The following is a 16,822-nucleotide window of genomic DNA, read 5'->3' on the forward strand; positions in this document are numbered from 1 at the left end:
ATTTTCCTGGACAGTCAGACATCTGAAATGCGCTATACAAATAAAAATGTATTGTATAGTCTGCCGTGGTCCTTGACGGATTTAGTCCGGCCACAGCGAGGCTTCCATGCCACGGTGAGTTTCTCGCTTATCGCCCCTTGAAGCTAGTGGTAGAGGGTGGTCGTCACCCAACCCAGAGGTTGTGAGTTCGATTCCCGGCCATTGTGACCGTTTCAAAGTATCCTTGAGCAAGATACTGAACCCCGAATTGCTCCAGTAGGTAAATGAGGTCACGCCTGACCTGTTTTCTGAATCTGAGCCGTGAGTGGTCGTTGTGAGCAGTTGTGATGTCATTTTCAGTCGACAGAAGACAAAATGGCCGCCCCCGGAGATGGCTAAAAACGAGTGGATTAACACTTATTCCACAAACGCAATATTTATCAGAATGCCTTGTTTCAACTAGTGGGCTTGCATAGAACATATTCTTGACAAAAAAATATTTGCATTGACTTCCGCTTTAAGGGACTGATGTGTGAACACAAATGGTGGAGCAACACATTTACAGTAGATGGGCATTATACCAATGCTTACAGGCTTATATTCTATTTAATCTGCGAAGAATAGCCAATATTACTGTGGTTTATGGAGTTTTGCCTGTATAGCCATATATTACACTGCCCCCAGGTGGCCAAGGTGTGCACACCAGAGGGAGTAGCACCATGTCTTTTGAATTGAAGCGAAAGACTTCTTTACATTCTATTTACATATTTTGAATTTATGAAATACAATATTGTAGAGTGACAGTTTCCTTATTTAAAAAAATAATTCCAACAATTTATTTTTTTTAGGGGAATTACAAGCATTTTTAGTAGGGGGGTGGTGCTGGAACATAATGAATCTTTCGTTTATTTTGACAGGGAAAGATGATTTGAGATGAAGTGTTTTGAGTTTTGACCATTGGTCACCCAACAAATTAAACTCATATCGAAAGGTGCCCACTGTATCGAATTTGATGTATCTTATTCTTCACTTCTTTAAAATGCTTAATGTGGCACAACACTTGAACTGAGACCTGAGTGATAGCATGCGCATTAAATACAGCACAGGACGAATCACGATTTGTATGCTTTTAAAGAAACAAGCTGCAGCTTCATCCTCTTTGTCTCTGCTTGTGTGTGTGTTTGGCCCAACGATGTGATTATGTCTGCAAAAACAGATGCCAGGTCCTGTACTGCATTTCTGCACACTTCCAAGTCGGAGAACGTCGGGGAAAGGAGAGCTTCTACAACAGGACCTCAATGCAAGGTAATGCCACCGTCTATTTATTATTTGTCTATTTTTGATAAGATTCAATTGCATTTGGATTGACTTGCTCAATACACTTAGCGGATCACTTTATAAAGTACGCTACCCCCCATAAAAAAAAAAAAAACTACCTTTACAACACCGCCCACTTTTGACGGAGCCACTCGTCAGAATGTGTTTAATGTATCATTGTGCGATTGTAATGTGTGTACAACTGCACTATAGCATACTAGGAGATACATAGATTCCTAATATTTGGTGATATGACAGGATGAAGCTGTTGCTCCAGTTGTTTCTGGGATGGACCACCTTGCTCCTCCAGGCAAATCGACCAGTCTCTTCCAGCAGTTAGTAGTACACGCCACACTTTTTCACACATGAAGTAAATTAAACTCACTCGATGTTAATCTGGATTGTGTTGTCTTTGTGTGCAGGGGTTTTCTCATTGCCGGTCAAGTCATGTGATGTTTTCATTCTTCCTCCTCTTCCTCCTCCTCTCTTTCCTCCACTCCAGCGAAGAGCAGAATTGATAGTAACAGTCACACAAAATGGTCACTTGATTAGGTACACACGCACGTTCTAAGTGGAATCAGAATGAATGAAGCAGCTGCAGTGCAGACTCTAATCACAGTTTTGAACACAATCTCTGACAGTCTCAATAAAAAGTGAGCCTTAATATTGCAAAATTTGAGGTCATGCAGTCATTGGAACGTGCAAGCGTACCTAATTTTTCTGAAAAGTGAGTATATGTTTGTTGACGGATGGCCAAATAATTATGTTTGTTTGTTGAGGTTGATATACGAGAACACATCACAGGCCCTAAAGGAGAGAAGGCAAGTCATTTTTCAGTATTTAAAAAAATGGAAACATAAAATAGAACAGGCAAAGAAATTAAAATTAAATGCAAACTTTTTATACTCTCTAGTAATTGGTCCACTACTATATCTAGTAACATTTATCTTCAAAATTTATATTCTAAAAAGAATATTAGAACATCATTGATTAGAACATTATTCATGTTTAGTCATTAAATTATTATTATTATTATTTTGATTATTATTTTTTTTAATAATGATAATAATAATAATAATAATAATAATAATAATTATTATTATGTGATACGAATACTAACACTACTACTAATAATAATTATTATAATTAAATTATTATTATTATTTTAATTATTATTTTTATAACAATAATAATAATAATAATTATTATTATTATCATTATTATGTAATACTACTACTAATAATTATTATTATCATTAAATCATTATTATTATTTAATTTTTTTATAATTATAATAATAATAACAATAACAATAATAATAATATTATTATGTAATACTAATACTACTACTAATAATAATAATTATTATTATCATTATTATATTGGACTGGTGCCTGGTGGTGCTCTCCCTCCCCTCTCAATTTAAGCATGGGAGGAGCACTGGTCTAAAACCCAAAATAATTTCTTGATTGTTCATTACTTTCTTTTCTTTACATTAAATATTTATCTAAACTTGAAACTTGAGTGTTTTTTCCGTTTTGTTTTTTTTCTTTTTGGTTTATGTTTTTATTTGATAATAGTATGATTGTTGTTTGGTTTTTATTTTTGTTTCCCCACTCACGCTCATTAACCATAATGTTCTACATCATTTTTCTTTCAAATATACACAGTCACCTCCTCCACTGCTGTCCATGCATACACCATCACAAATATTCATCTTTGTTTTACTCTCACACTTATTGTTGCTTGACAATTAAAGCGGAAGTCAACCCAAAAACTGTTCTTTACAGTAATAAGTTCAATGCGCCTTCACAAGTCTAAACACGGCATTTTGATTACAATTGCGTTTTTGGAATATGAGTTAAGCAGTAAAATCCAACAGGTTTTGTCCATCCATTTTGTCACTTGATGTTGACCGAAAATGACATAAATGACATCACAGTTGCCCAGGGCCCAGGTAACGACCAATCATGGCTCACCTGTTTTCTGAAGCTGAGCCATGATTGGTCGTTATTTGAGCCCTGAGCAACTTCGATGTCATTTTCAGGTGACAACAAGCATCAACATGGCAGCTCAATGAAATGGACAAAATGGCAGCTCCCTTCGATGGATTTTACTGCTAAACTCATGTTCCACAAACACAATATTAATCAGAATGAACCTGTTTCAACTAGTGGGGCTGCATACAACATATTCTTGTAAATAAAATGTTTGGGTTGCCTTCCCTTTTAAAAAAAAAAAATCAATTTATGTAGTATAATTTTTATGAGTGAGATTGTTATATAAATATTCATAGCATCGTTTAGAACATTTTTATGTAGTTCATATACATTTACTTTATGATTGCATATTATTTTATTTTAATATACTGCTTAACATTGTATACAAACAATCATTATTCTACTCTATTCATGATAATTTTTTAGAACATTACAATTCATGTCATTTTTGACTCTGAGCTCAATTTTATTCTTCACATTAAAAATGTAACTAAGATTGTTTTTTTATCATCTCAAGAATATAGCCAGAGTCCGCCCGTTTCTCTCTCAGGCTAACACGGAGGTGCTGATGCATGCTTTTATTTCCTGTCGTTTCGACATTATTATTGTAATGCCCTGCTCTCTGGCCTCCCCAAAAGGAATATTTCCACCCAACAATTACTTCAGAATTCAACCGCTCGGGTACTGACAAGAACCAGAGGGCAGGAGCACATTACACCGGTTTTAAAATTGCTGCATTGGCTCCCCGTGTCTTTCAGGATTTATTTGAAAGTTCTTTTATTAGTTTTTAAATGTCTTAACAGGCTTGGGCCATCTTATCTATCTGACCTGCTTTTATCATAAAAGCCCTCATGGATCCTGAGGTCCTCTGGCACCGGCCTTTCGATTTTTCTTTGGCTGCATTCAGCCATTTTGGTCCTCAACTTTGGAATAGCCTGCCAGAGGACGTCAGGTCCGCAGATAATGTTGATATTTTTAAGGGGAGGCTCAAAACATACCTTTTTCGTTTGGCTTTGAAATCATTTCTCTTTCTCTTTTGATCTAGGACTATTTTTTATCTAATCTTACTGTTTTTAGTTCTTAGCTTCTTTTATTGTTATGTCTTTTCACTTTGTTATTTTTGGTCGTTTTTACATTTAGCTCCAGTGTTTCCTCACGGGGGGCCTCCGCGCTGGGAAGTGTGGCTGGCAATCCGGCGGGGGGCGTCCTCCCGGAGGCCCGTGTGACCGGGGGCCTCTGCACTATATGTAGGGCCTACCCGGTTATCTGGGCCGGGGGTCTGTGTGATGGTGGCCGTGGGCTGTCATTCCTCTCAGCGTGAATGAGCTCCCCTTGGGTACCCCTTCCTCATCCGGTATCTCTGTGCCTTGCCATGTCTTTTTTTTAAAACAGTTTATCAGGTTGTGTGTACGTGTGTGTTTTGTGTGTGAGTGCAGGTGTGTTTGTGGATATATGTCTTCGTTTATGTTGGGAGGGAGGGGGCGGGTGTTCTTTTTATGTTGTATTTTGGATGTGCACAGCACTTTGAATTGCATTTTTTTATGTGTGAAAAGTGCTATTTAAATAAAATGTGATTGATTGCTTGATGTCATTGTTAACTTGCAATAAGAATAGACGATTTAAACTCTTTGTTGTTTAAAACATTATGCAGTAGTATCGCATTGGATTAAACATATCGTCATTTTTATTTAGTGGTCTGTCATTGTAATTGTGTGTGATTTGTGCTCCTATCTAAAGGGCTGCCGAGGAGTCAGGGGACCAAAGGTAGATGCGCGCACGCGCACGCATATTTGTAACATCAGAAACAAGCGTGTTATGCATGTTTCAGGGTCAAGCGGGTGTTATGGGTGCAGAGGGAGCAGCGGGAAAAACAGGGTCGATTGGACCGAGTGGCCAACAGGTATCCTCCAACGTGATGCGCAAACAATTCTGCTCCCACGGTGTACTGCAGGTTGCGTTAACAAGCCGTGTAAATTTATTGCAGGGAGAGAAAGGCTACCGAGGCTGGAGGGGCCTCAAGGGAGAAATAGGACCACCGTGCATGATGAAGGTATGTTGTATACATGAAAGTTGTCTGCCAAGTTGTTCATATAGAAGTATTCCTTTGGCGCCATCTTGATGTCAAGGAACGATATGGAAGTGAGTTAAGGAATACCTTAAAGCGGAAATCAACCCAAGCATATTTTTTTCAAGAATATGTTCCCAGCAGGCCCACTAGTTGAAACACGGCATTCTGATTAATTTTGCGTTTGTGGAATATAAGTTAAACAGCAAAATGCACTCGTTTTCAGCCATCTCTGGTGGCGGCCATTTTGTCTTCTGTCGACTGAAAATGACATCGCAACTGCTCACAACAACCAATCACGGCTGACCTGTTTTCTGAATCCTAGCCGTGATTGGTCGTTGTGAGCAGTTGCGATGTCATTTTCAGTCAGAGAGAAGACAAAATGGCCGCCCCCAGAGATGGCTAAAAACGAGTGCATTTGTTAGTGCTCTGAGCTCCCAAGATGGCGGCGTGGGTTCAATCCTCAACTTTGGTGGTCACTGCAAGAGTAAAAATGCCACCAATTAGTTACACATGTTCGTCGATATTGGATGAAGAAAATACATCGTAACCTTTCAGTCCACCACGATGCCTTTGGCTAGCTCGCTACAAAAGTAAAATAATTCTGAATTGAGAATAGTAGCCTGTACATCGTAAACAAGTGGCACATTTTGCTCTTTCACTGATGTCAAATGTGTGAAATGGTGAGTTTATTATGCAGTTACATTTTTCGCTGTGAAGGCAACGTCGCTACACCACAGAAAGCGTCTCCAAAGTTTGTTTTTGTTTGATGTTTTATTTTTTTTTTAAACAGGGAAATATAGGACGACTGGGATTGCGGGTAAGTGCCCAGCTAAATGTCTCATTTTAAGCAGAAATTGACATTATACACACACTCAACAAAAATATAAATGTAACACTTGTTTTTGCTCCCATTTTTAATAAGATGAACTCAAAGGTCTAAAACGTTTTCCATATAAACAATATCATAATTTCTCTCAAATATTGCTCACAATCGTGAGCACTTCTCCTTAGCTGAGATAATCCATCTCATTATTGTGGGCAGTCTAAGGCACACCTGTGCACTAATCATGGCGTCTAATCAGCACCTTGATAAGGCACACCTGCGAGGTGGGACGGATTATCTCGGCAAAGGAGAAGTGCTCCCTATCACACATTTAGACTGGTTTGTGAACAAATTGAGAGGAATGGTGATATCGTGTATGTGGAATTTTTTTTTAGACCTTTGAGTTCAGCTCATAAAAAATGGGAGCAAAAACAAAAGTGTTGCGTTTATATTTGTGTCGAGTGTAAATATATGTAATTATATTGTTTATTTACGTCATTCCAGGGGGATAAAGGCTTGAAAGGAGACACAGGCCCCAGAGGTGATACTGTGAGTAACATAATACTGATTCCTGACTTACTTTCTTACTGCATGGTACCCACTGGGCACGATTTCACTTGTTTGCCAATATCAAAACTATTTCTGGTACCTGGTCAGCTGGGGTTCCAGCCATCTGTGTGCCAAAACGTTCCAGTTTGTTTCCTCTGTCCATAGACAAGCTACAAAGTTTATGGGAGAACATTCCATGGACATGGATGAGGTCATATTTGTGTGACTAATGAAAATGTGTGTCTCATATGCACAGGGTGAGCCAGGCATCGCGGGGATGTGTGGCGAGAAGGTAGTACCATGGATTCGGTTCCAAACACATCGGACCTTTCGGACCAGAACGTGAATTGCGCCAACTTCAACTTTCGCAATTGTTGTTTCGAGTATACATTTAGTGTTGTTAAGAGCAAGAACAAGTGATACAGCCAGTTAACTGCTAAAAACAATATCATGTGTTAAACCTGACCCTGGTGAGAACTGATTTTCTGAATTGCTCATCAAACAAATCATCGCTGTTTGAAGGTTTAGTTTAGTTCCAGCTCTTAGATGTTGCACTGGTGCATCGTTCTGGGTCTCGAGGGTCCACTGCAATTAATATCTTTGTTGTTCAGAAAGTTCAAACATTGTCTTCTCAGGGTGACAGTGGCCTGTGGGGGAAGCCAGGTCCCAATGGAGTGCAGGGCTCCAGAGGAGAGCCGGGTGGCAGAGGAACCATGGTAGATTCAAACTAAGAACGTTGGTGAAACTTACAACATTGTCTTTAAATCTTTTACATGTGGTTTTGGTCTTGATCCGTGAAGGGTTTGAAGGGATCAATTGGGCCGCCCGGAAAGATGGGTCACCCAGGTTTGGCGGGACATCCTGGCTTGACTGGCGAGCCAGGACTTCCTGGACAAGGTGTGCCGCCAACACAAATTGTTGTGTTGCCCTCCGGGAGACCTGCTGATATTTGCTTGCCTTGCAGTGCACCTTCTAGAAGGTCAGCACGGGGAACCAGGAAGTCGAGGTCCTTCAGTCGCATGCAGCTGTTCAAGGGACCGAACCCCTGAACGATTGCCGGATCGAGTCCAGACGGTCTGTTCAGTCCTAAGCGGGCTACACGCGGACAGACTTTGAACATTTCAGCCAATTATTAAATTGCGAGTCAGTGTGGTGGACTCTTGATGTCTGAATGAACACAGCACACCACAGACGATGGTGACAAGATGGTGGCAAAGCGCTACTTTTGTCTAGCTAAGTGAGTTCTTGAGTTCCTTGGCACTGAGATGTCATATGATTGCTTTGGCCTGACAAAGTAAAAGTGATTAAATGAGGATAGGTAAAAAAACAACAAAAAAAACAAATAGGTGAATTCCGAAGCTACATAAATGACTTAGGAGACGTTACAAAAATTTATCATGACCATTTGCTCTTGTATTCGTGTCCTGCAACCTTGCTAATTGCTTGTCGTTGCATTTCAACTCACAGTCACCGACACTTAGCTCAACTCTGCTGTTGATCACAGGCATCAAGATTTTCTATCAGAAATTTGAACAGGTTCAACATTTGCAATTGTTTGTAAGCGGAACAGCAAGGAAAAATCACTCGAGTGTCCAGAAAAGCTTTATAAACGATATTAACTGAGAATCGAGCCTTTGCTGACTTTAATCAGAAAGGAGCGCAAATGCTGAAATTTTAGGCCAGATAGTCGGTATGCGTGTAGCCTGCTTTAGATAGGTCTAGCCGTTGGTTCTTTTCTGATCCACCTTGCAATGTCTTTGCAGATTTTTATCGCAGATGGAGAAACAACGATGAGGAGGCTGCAAGGGGAGAATGTAATGGTTCTCCGGACCGACAAACGGGCTCTCTACATATACATCGAGGCCCAGTGGATCGATGTTCTGGTAATTGCGTTTTATGACTTCATGACCATCGCATTATCGTCGTTGTCCAATGGAAAGCATGTATGTCCACATTTGGGGTTTTCTTTTTGGGAAAAACATTCGGAAATACACTGTTCATCGGACAACGATTCAAATGTAATCGTCGTTTTCCCACCCTTTGTCATTGACGATAGATAATGTACTGCCAATTGCAATTGGTGACATCTCCTTAAATGTGTTTTCTCTTTCTGTGCTGTTGTCTTCTTTGACGGACCAAGAACTCAAAAAGTGAAAGCATCCCAGTTTGATTCCACTCTATTCCCCTCAATGCACATAAAAAAAACATGCTTAATTTCAACACGCATGAACCTTGTTCCAGCATTTTATCATAATTGAACAGCTATTATTGTTTTGTCAATAAACCTTTTGAATGCAAGTACATAGTGCAGTAGTTTGTGACTATGAATAACAGTGACCCTAGTTCATATGAACCTTATCATAAATAAATCCTGTTTGGTCAATAATTTTTAGCAGTGCAAATACATTATGTATATTGTGGTTTGTGACTTACATAAGTGTAAGTTACTAGACAATTATTTTGTATTTGTCAATTTGACTGTTTTAAATGGCCTTTTATTATCACTGGTGTCAGACCCAAAACCCCATGTTAAAATTAGGTAAATTTAATTTTTCACAAATCTATACTATTGGTCAGTCCACGTGTGTGCTTAATATTTATTCTGACAAATTTTTGACCAATAGAAAGTGTTGAAAGTGGCTTACTCTCTTTGACGATGCAAGGTTTACGGGTAAACAGAAATGCCGTTTTTGAGGCAAGTTTTCAGCGCAATACCAGCAATACATGTGACAACATACCATATGTAAGTGGCTGTAGGTGTTGCAGCTGAATAGAGTACCAAGTGACCATTAGGTGTAGGCCGTTTAGTACAATATAATACTATTTAAGTAATGTATGTCATCATCCATCCCTAAAAAGCTCTCCAAATTCGTTTTTTTTAAAATATAGACTTTCAAAACAGAAAATTACTTAAATTGGAATTGTTTTATAAATTGTATTATCTAGCATTTCTTTAAATTGCTTTCATTTATTATTATTCTTTTTTTTATATAATAACATTTTTGGTGTCGGCCTTTATTTGTACAAATGTAATTTTATAATACAGTACCATCATATTAAATACTCTCATCATCGCTGCCCAACAATAAAAAAAAAAGGTTTAGAGACTTTTTTAGATGTGGAGGTATTTCGGGGGCAGTTCTAATTTGTTCAAATGGACAATGCGCTCAGAAATGAATTGGAGCAAGTTTTTTACAGTGGTAGGTAGCATTGGAAGAAATATGCTATGTGTAATTTTAGACTTTCATAAATCATTCATGCCCAATGAAAAGCATGATCCCTAAATTGTTTATTTGTTCAATGGTCAATGTAGCAGGCTAATAATTGCGGCAGGTGTCTAAAAAAAGGAGAGACCTTTTAAGAATAGTGTATTTTATTGCCAGATTGATTAGTAAAGTCACTGATTGGTTTTCTAAGAACTGAGCTTCAATGTATGGAGGTTTTTGTTGAGGAGTCCAAATCTTACATAAAAGTCACATAGTTCAGGTTGGATTCTTTGGAATGCCACCCGCTGCAATGTGACATACTGCATAGCTCCCTAATCTACATAGTCGAGCATGCATTTGGTCATATATCCCCACCTTCCTAAAATAACGGCCCAAGTTAGTCTTTTTTTCTTTTTAAGAAAACACAAAAAAACTTAACCAAATACTGACTATATATATATATATATATATATATATATATAAAAAAGTATTTCAGTTCTAAAATCTGTTTAACCAATGATGCAGCTAATTTTAGCAGGTGGCCAGCACCGTGAGATGTTTAAATAATAAGTCAACCTAAGTCAGTTTTTTGACTGAGTGTCCCCCCCCCAAAAAAAAAAATCAAAACATGACTTAGGCCATTATCAAGAGGGTGATGATAGGATACTAAGTGTGAAGAAATGATGAAATTACAAGTTATCATTTGAACAGACAGTTTAAGCAAGATAACACTTTTGACATCAAATGAAACTTTTTGACACCTTCTTTAAAACTTCAAATAATAATTATGTGGTAATAACATCTTTCCAGCATTAAATAATCTTATATAAAAACACACAAAAGGTTTGAACTGAAATGGCCCTCACCCTCCTCCCAGTCCACAACATACATTAACTATAAACACAACTCATTACACCGCCCTGCATTCTTCATCATTGCTGCGGGTCCATTTGGGTACCAGCTTTCATGTTTCTTTAATTATCAAAACCTCTCAAACAATACACATTTTTAAATTTTAAATGCAAAGCTGATCAGATATTGTGAAAAAAGTTTGTTTTTGGAGTTTGCCGGTATACACGTAAGGTATATACATAAGCACATACAATACAGACATACTGTATTTGTGTATATACTGTATGTTTCTTGGCTGAATAGTTTATACTTGTAATGAGACAAACAATAATTTTAATGATAATGCGTATTGGGTCAAGTCAATTGCGGTCAGAACCAAATCTGCTTCCTGTTTGTGTTCATTGGGTTCCAGTCCGAAGTGACCCGCCTTCTTCCTTTCACGTGTGTGGTTTGATTGGACCAATGAAATCACTACTTTGGCTGGATTTTGGTCCGACCGCATCTTCAGGATAAAGGAAGAGTCGCACAACTCAAGACGGAAGATGATTCCACCGCGGGGAGATGATAAATAGTTCCAAAGTCTGTTTGTCCTCTACCACTCGCCAGTCAGTTTGGTGCTTTGGTCCCGTTTTGGCGGTGCGGGAGGCGGTCCTCGCCGGAGCGTTGCATAGCCTGAGATGTTGGCGCTGTGTTTGGCGGACTGGGAGTGCGCGTGGTGACGGGACAGCGTTTGCGTGTGCCCGCGGGCCGCCTGCTGCTGCTGCAGGAGCTCGGGCGGCGGAGGCGGGAGGAGGGCCATGTCGTCCATGGTGGCCACGGGCTCCATCTTGGAGGAGGGGATGAGGTGGGAGGAGGTAAGCGACCCGTGGCGGGAAACAGACTTCCTCTTCAGAGTGCGGTTAAGGTCCTCCAGGAAGTGAGTCTTAAGCGTCAGGGTGCTCGGTCCAGCGGATTTGGGTGAGGTGGGGGGCACGGGGGAGGAGGAGTAGGAGGTCAGGGGGGGCGGTGGAGTCTGTGAGAGGGGTGGCGGCGAGAGCGGCAGTGACGTCGGCATCGTGTCGTACGGGCTCGTGTTGCTGGACCGCCGGTTTAGCGTCGGTGGCGCCACGGCTCCCTTTTTCAGGGAGCCTTGCTTCCACGACGACGACAGCGGCTGCTGCTGCTGCTGCTGCTGCTGCTGCTGCTTCTGAGGCTGGGGGTTGACCACGGCCACCTTCGGCGGCTGATGGAACTCGGATGGGTGGGGCGGAGGGGGAAAGAGCTCAGAGTCACTTGGCGGGGGCGGGAAGTAGTCGGGGGAGGACTCCAGGTGTTGCGGTTGGGAAAGTGGCGGCGGGGGTGGTGGCGAAGGGAATTCTGAAGAGGACTGGTGGTGCTGGCCTGATTGGAGGCCCTGGAGCGCCAACGGGAGGTTGGCCAAATTCAGCTTCCCCGGCTTGGGAAGTGGCGTGGGAAGTGCAGAGGAGTCCTTGGAGGGCGAGCCGGTCGCTGACGAGGAGCTAGAGGACGTACCCGCTTGTCCAAATTTGCTGAGCAGGCTCTCGACTTTCTTGGGCCTGTCGTCCGGAGCCTCGCCCGAGTTGGAGCGCACGGAGGAGGCCCTCTGCGGGGTCGGCGGAGGCCCCCGCTTGGCGGAGCCAGTGGACGAAGTAGAAGGTGACTTTTTTATGGGGGAGCCCGTCCTTGAGGAAGGCGGAGGGGGGAATTCGGCAAGGGATCCATCAGGAGGAGGTGGGGGGAATTCTGGGGACTGGGGAGCAACAGTGCCGCCTGGCTGCCATTTTGGTTTCACCTTGACTGCTGGGGGGGACTGAGGGGCGCCCAACTTCGATCCTTCCATGGAGTTTGAGGAGGGAAGAGGGGAGGGAGCGGCATTTCCTGGGAACTGATTGACAATTTGCTTGACCAATGACGAGGTAGCCATGGAGACAGATGAAGAGGAAGAAGAGGGGGACAGGACGAGGGTTTTGGAGGAGAGGCTGTGCTGCTTGGGGAGCGTGGGGGGTGGCTGATTAGGGGAGTGGCCGGTCGAGAAACTCTGCTGCTTCTTTACAGGACCGTGACTGCTGGCGGGCGGTGTCGGGGACATCGGCGATAGCGCCAGTGGGAGTGAAGAGGGACCTGCGGGTTTTCGTGCAGTTTGGGGAGGAAATCCACAAGTGAAGGTTTTGGGTGGTGCTGGAGGCGGGGCGTTGGGGGATAAGGGCCGCAGGGCAGCAGGGGTCGAGAGATCGGCCGGAGGTGGAGGGGGAGAAGATTCCGCAGACATAGCTGGGTTAAAGTCATACACCATGTTGGGAAACTTCTGCGCCAGGAACTGCTGGAGGCCAGCGTTGGACAGTTGAGTGTGGTGATCCAGTGTGGGGTCTACGGGCGGGGGAAACTCGTTGCTTTCCAGGATCTCCGGTGGCGGAGGCGGAAGGTATGAGGGTTCGTGCAACTCATCTTCCGATGGTGGAGGAGTCGGAGCCGAGGGACCGGGCACGCCGAATTTCAGCACGGCCACGGCGGAGCCAGGAACCGGTGCTGCGGGTGGAGGAGGGGGCGGGGGGGACGGAGGCGACGGGGAGGTGGCACCGTAAGCGGCCGGGAGAGTGTTGTAGCCGGGCAGCGGGGCGGCTGCGGCCGGCTGCGCTCTGGACTGGTTCTGGTTCTGCAGGCGAGCCAGCGTGCTGTACTTGACATAGGCGGCCGCAGAAGCCGCCTGGTGGGCCTCACTTTCGACCACGGGCAAAGATGAAGAATCGTCGGACGGAGCCATCCCGTCTGTGTAGCTGCTTCGGGAGGGCAGCGTCTGAGGCTGGGAAAGCGGGAGGTGCTGGGAGGAGACGGTGGGGATCTGCAAGGGGATGGGCCTACTGATGGCATCCATCTTCATTATCTGCATAGAACAAAAGTGCAGGACCAAAAAAAACACATGGGAAGGTGGGAAAAGAAACATGGGGAAAAAGAAAAGAGTGACAAACTACCATTATTGTATTTTGTAGCAACCTATCCGAAACAAAATGCAGTAAGTCAAAACAGCAAGCCATGTCAATAATGCGCCAAGTGCAGGCAGAACAGGAAACTATAACCACTGCATTCCACTAAATTGGGGCATTTCCAAGTGAGTACAAAGAGAGCTTATGCGGGGCGCTCCATTTAAATATTTAGATTCCATCACAACAACGTGCAAAGTGAGCCCGCTTTTATAAAGCTTAGTATCTCAGACAGTGCCACTCTCAGCACACCATCCATGTACCCGTCGCAGCCACTTGGGGGGGCAATTTCTAGGTTCCTGACTGTTAGCTTGCGCAATCACACCACAAATTTCAAGCGGTATTAGCGCTGTTCCACTGCGCTGGAGGGTACTGTATCGATGTTTGATATCATGCGGACTGAACTTTTTTTTTTTTTTTAAATTACACAACTATATGTACACGCTCAAACTACTTCCTGTCTAACCTCTGCTGCCTCTGCCACCGGCACACAGTGGCACTGCCACGAGCCCTTTCACCTTTGACCGCTGGCAGGAAAGCAGAGGGGAAACATGGGAATTGTGCTCCGACAAAGAACAAGGAAAGGAGTCGGAAGAGTGCTTGTGTGTGTGTGTGTGTTTGTTTTGGATGTTGTCGCACCTCTCCTTGCGTTCCCCTCCTCCATGCATCAGAGAAGATGGAGCTGACAACACTCTGGGAGCGGGCGTGGCCTGATGTCATCTCTGACACGCCACTGTCCGATTGGCTGGAGTGGGTGGACTGAGACTCTTGACATGTAGACATAGAATCAAGTTTATTGCTGACCAAAATACATTTACAAAATATCTCTGCCTTAATAATATTTCGCCTCATTCTGAGAAATTTGGACTGTGGCCATGTGTGATGCCCCTAAGTTGACATTGATGAAGACAAAAGTCACCTGGAAGACTGGAGGAGGAAGAGCCCGACTTGATGGAGGAGGAGGAGAGCGAAGACCAGTCGTAGGCGGCCTCTGTCCTCCTCATGGCCTCCTGAAAATTGATGTATAGCTGCTTGCCATACTGGAAGAGCAAGAAAACAAAAATTCAAGACTTGATGCCATTGTTGTTTATTCGTCCCATTCAAAGGACAAGCCAGTCAGGGTCATTTGACATAATGTGACCCAAACTTTCTGACGTCGTTACCTTGGCGATGCGAATACTGTTGACCCATTGCTGGAGTGTTCTGACGTCGTCGCAGCATAGATACTTGATGTACTGAGACTTCTTCTGGATTTGAGGGTGCTATATAAACACATAAATGTATACATTTCTGGAAGAGGCTTGATCACGATGCTTGGCGTGCTGCCACCCCGACAATACAAAAATAAACACTTACATACTCAAGAGGGGTATCTGCAGGGCATGGGATGATCAATGTCCTTAAAAAACTGTCTTACAATTTTAAACATTTAAGACCTCTCATTCACCAAATCTGACTACTGGGAGTGGGAAACTAAGGGCTCAATATTGTATAACTTCATGTTATTTCAATAATGTTTTACATTCTTTACAATTCAAGATAAGTTCACAACAAACGGGATAGAAGTTGGATAGACAGAGCATTTGACCACATTTTCACACAGCAATAGTTTAAGAAAATGACTTTGGATTTTGTCATTTTGTTATTTTTGATGATTAAGTAATATGTATATTTTACCACAACTGACAAAAAAAACAACAACTGGTTGCTATATCACACATTTTAGGCTTTCACTTTCACTCAACCTATTAAGCCCGGGAGCGCATAACCGCGTTGTTGTTGCGTCTTTCTACCTTTCAAACCCGGGGAGCGGATACGTCACCGTCCTTTTTTGATCAAATTTTCCGTCTCTTAGCCAACTTAATGCATCAGAATATACACGTGGCGTTGTCGCGAGACCGCGGAGGATGTCGTGGAATTTTTTCGAGCCGTGGGTAGGCTAATGGCGGACGCCGTCGATCGCCGGGAGCTCTGATTAAAAGTAAGTAACGGCAGTGATGTATAGACGACGTGCACGACCAGTGGAACCAGTCGAACGTGATATGATATGGTTTGTAGACAATTACGATATTGACGTCTTTGTAACTTTGTAAGAGGACAGTTTTTTTTAATTAAAATAGTGCTTCTCTTGCACTGACATGTTATTTTTACATCTTCGATTGAAACAGGAAATAATAATAAATTCTGCCTGTGTGAAAACCACATGTCTAAGCTCTTTAATTCGTTTGGAATTATTTATTTATTTATCATTATTTTGAATTTCTGGGAGAACTTCAGGTTTTCAAGGGTAATTCCAAAGGCGACCGACGGTTTTGGGGAGCTGTTGAGAAAGGCGCTTTAGGTCTTAATGGGTTGAATTGGTCAGAGACCACCAGTGTGCGTTGTAAGCCATACTGTCAAAAAGTATGATGGATTATGCATGTACCTTAAGCACCATGCAGAAGTCGGTAGGAGCCTTGTACTTGCTCTTGTAATCTTGGCCGTGGTAGACGTTCACATGGTCCAATTGGAGAAAACACACCAGGTCTCTGGACGACTGCAAAGACGAAAACATGTGCATCATAATCTTTTTTTTTTTTTTTTTTTGGAAACATTTCATTATTTCAAGTTCACACACGTGCACACGCACGCAAACCTTGGCTTTGCCTTTGGGGACGTAGTAGATACCAGAGGCTCTCAATAGGAAGTAGCGTTTCTTCCAGGACTTTTTTCCATCCTCTTTCAGCCACAGAACGCCCTCCATCTCCGGGACTGACACTGAGCTGCCGCCGAAACACTCCTGACACGCAGACACAAAACAGGAAATGGTCAGCAAGCAAAGGATCACCCTTGCTGCCGATGCTTCTTCACACTAGTCTTTTTCAAACACTTTTATCGTCGGTTAATGGTGAAGTTTTCATATTCACGATGCGTTTAGGGATGCAGCTGCATGCAAGATCAACTAACCTCCAACAGGGCCTCTTTGTTCCGCTCAGCCATCTCGCACGTCTCCTTCCGCCCCAACAGATAATTCTGCATCATTCAAAAAAAAAAAAACCACACACATGACAG

General features: G+C 42.8%; 2 protein-coding genes across 6 annotated transcripts in view; one reads left to right on the plus strand and one right to left on the minus strand.

Moving 5' to 3' along the window:
• Positions 1 to 4,937: 4,937 nt before the first annotated feature.
• LOC147136162 (uncharacterized) lies at positions 4,938 to 9,033 on the plus strand. 4 transcript variants are annotated; one of them, XM_086051982.1, is made up of 11 exons: positions 4,938 to 5,059; positions 5,124 to 5,195; positions 5,280 to 5,345; positions 6,154 to 6,180; positions 6,691 to 6,735; positions 6,992 to 7,027; positions 7,371 to 7,451; positions 7,536 to 7,632; positions 7,700 to 7,809; positions 8,499 to 8,618; positions 8,876 to 9,033. In XM_086051982.1, the coding sequence occupies exons 2-11, from the start codon at positions 5,139 to 5,141 to the stop codon at positions 8,903 to 8,905; spliced, it is 669 nt and encodes a 222-aa protein (XP_085908108.1). In that variant the 5' UTR covers positions 4,938 to 5,059; positions 5,124 to 5,138; the 3' UTR covers positions 8,906 to 9,033. The 4 variants fall into 4 exon arrangements, with proteins under 4 accessions (XP_085908108.1, XP_085908106.1, XP_085908107.1 ...); XM_086051980.1 differs by lacking the exon at positions 8,876 to 9,033 and having other exon boundaries at positions 8,499 to 8,861; XM_086051981.1 differs by lacking the exons at positions 4,938 to 5,059; positions 5,124 to 5,195; positions 5,280 to 5,345; positions 8,876 to 9,033 and adding an exon at positions 5,950 to 6,043 and having other exon boundaries at positions 8,499 to 8,861.
• Positions 9,034 to 10,637: 1,604 nt separating this feature from the next.
• raph1a (Ras association (RalGDS/AF-6) and pleckstrin homology domains 1a) overlaps positions 10,638 to 16,822 on the minus strand; it is a 53,786-nt gene continuing 47,601 nt past the window's right edge. For both annotated transcript variants that reach the window (XM_086051892.1, XM_086051891.1), the window contains 7 exons: positions 16,718 to 16,783; positions 16,407 to 16,550; positions 16,197 to 16,307; positions 14,935 to 15,033; positions 14,691 to 14,811; positions 14,411 to 14,538; positions 10,638 to 13,674 (listed from right to left, as the gene is read on the minus strand). In XM_086051892.1, coding sequence (XP_085908018.1) covers positions 11,386 to 13,674; positions 14,411 to 14,538; positions 14,691 to 14,811; positions 14,935 to 15,033; positions 16,197 to 16,307; positions 16,407 to 16,550; positions 16,718 to 16,783 — 2,958 coding nt within the window. In that variant the 3' untranslated portion in view covers positions 10,638 to 11,385. The remainder of the gene's footprint in view (positions 13,675 to 14,410; positions 14,539 to 14,690; positions 14,812 to 14,934; positions 15,034 to 16,196; positions 16,308 to 16,406; positions 16,551 to 16,717; positions 16,784 to 16,822) is intronic.

Source organism: Filicampus tigris, chromosome 14 (assembly GCF_054856515.1).
Source record: "Filicampus tigris isolate MCC_2025a chromosome 14, RoL_Ftig_1.0, whole genome shotgun sequence".
Taxonomy (NCBI): domain Eukaryota; kingdom Metazoa; phylum Chordata; class Actinopteri; order Syngnathiformes; family Syngnathidae; genus Filicampus; species Filicampus tigris.

Excerpts from the sequence above, each read along its gene's own strand:
- LOC147136162 (XM_086051980.1), top strand. The coding sequence starts at position 5,139 with ATGGGTGCAGAGGGAGCAGCGGGAAAAACAGGGTCGATTGGACCGAGT. Across the intron at positions 5,346-6,153 it reads GACCACCGTGCATGATGAAG|GGAAATATAGGACGACTGGG; the intron begins GTATGTTGTATA and ends TTTTTTAAACAG. Across the intron at positions 7,810-8,498 it reads TGCCGGATCGAGTCCAGACG|ATTTTTATCGCAGATGGAGA; the intron begins GTCTGTTCAGTC and ends ATGTCTTTGCAG.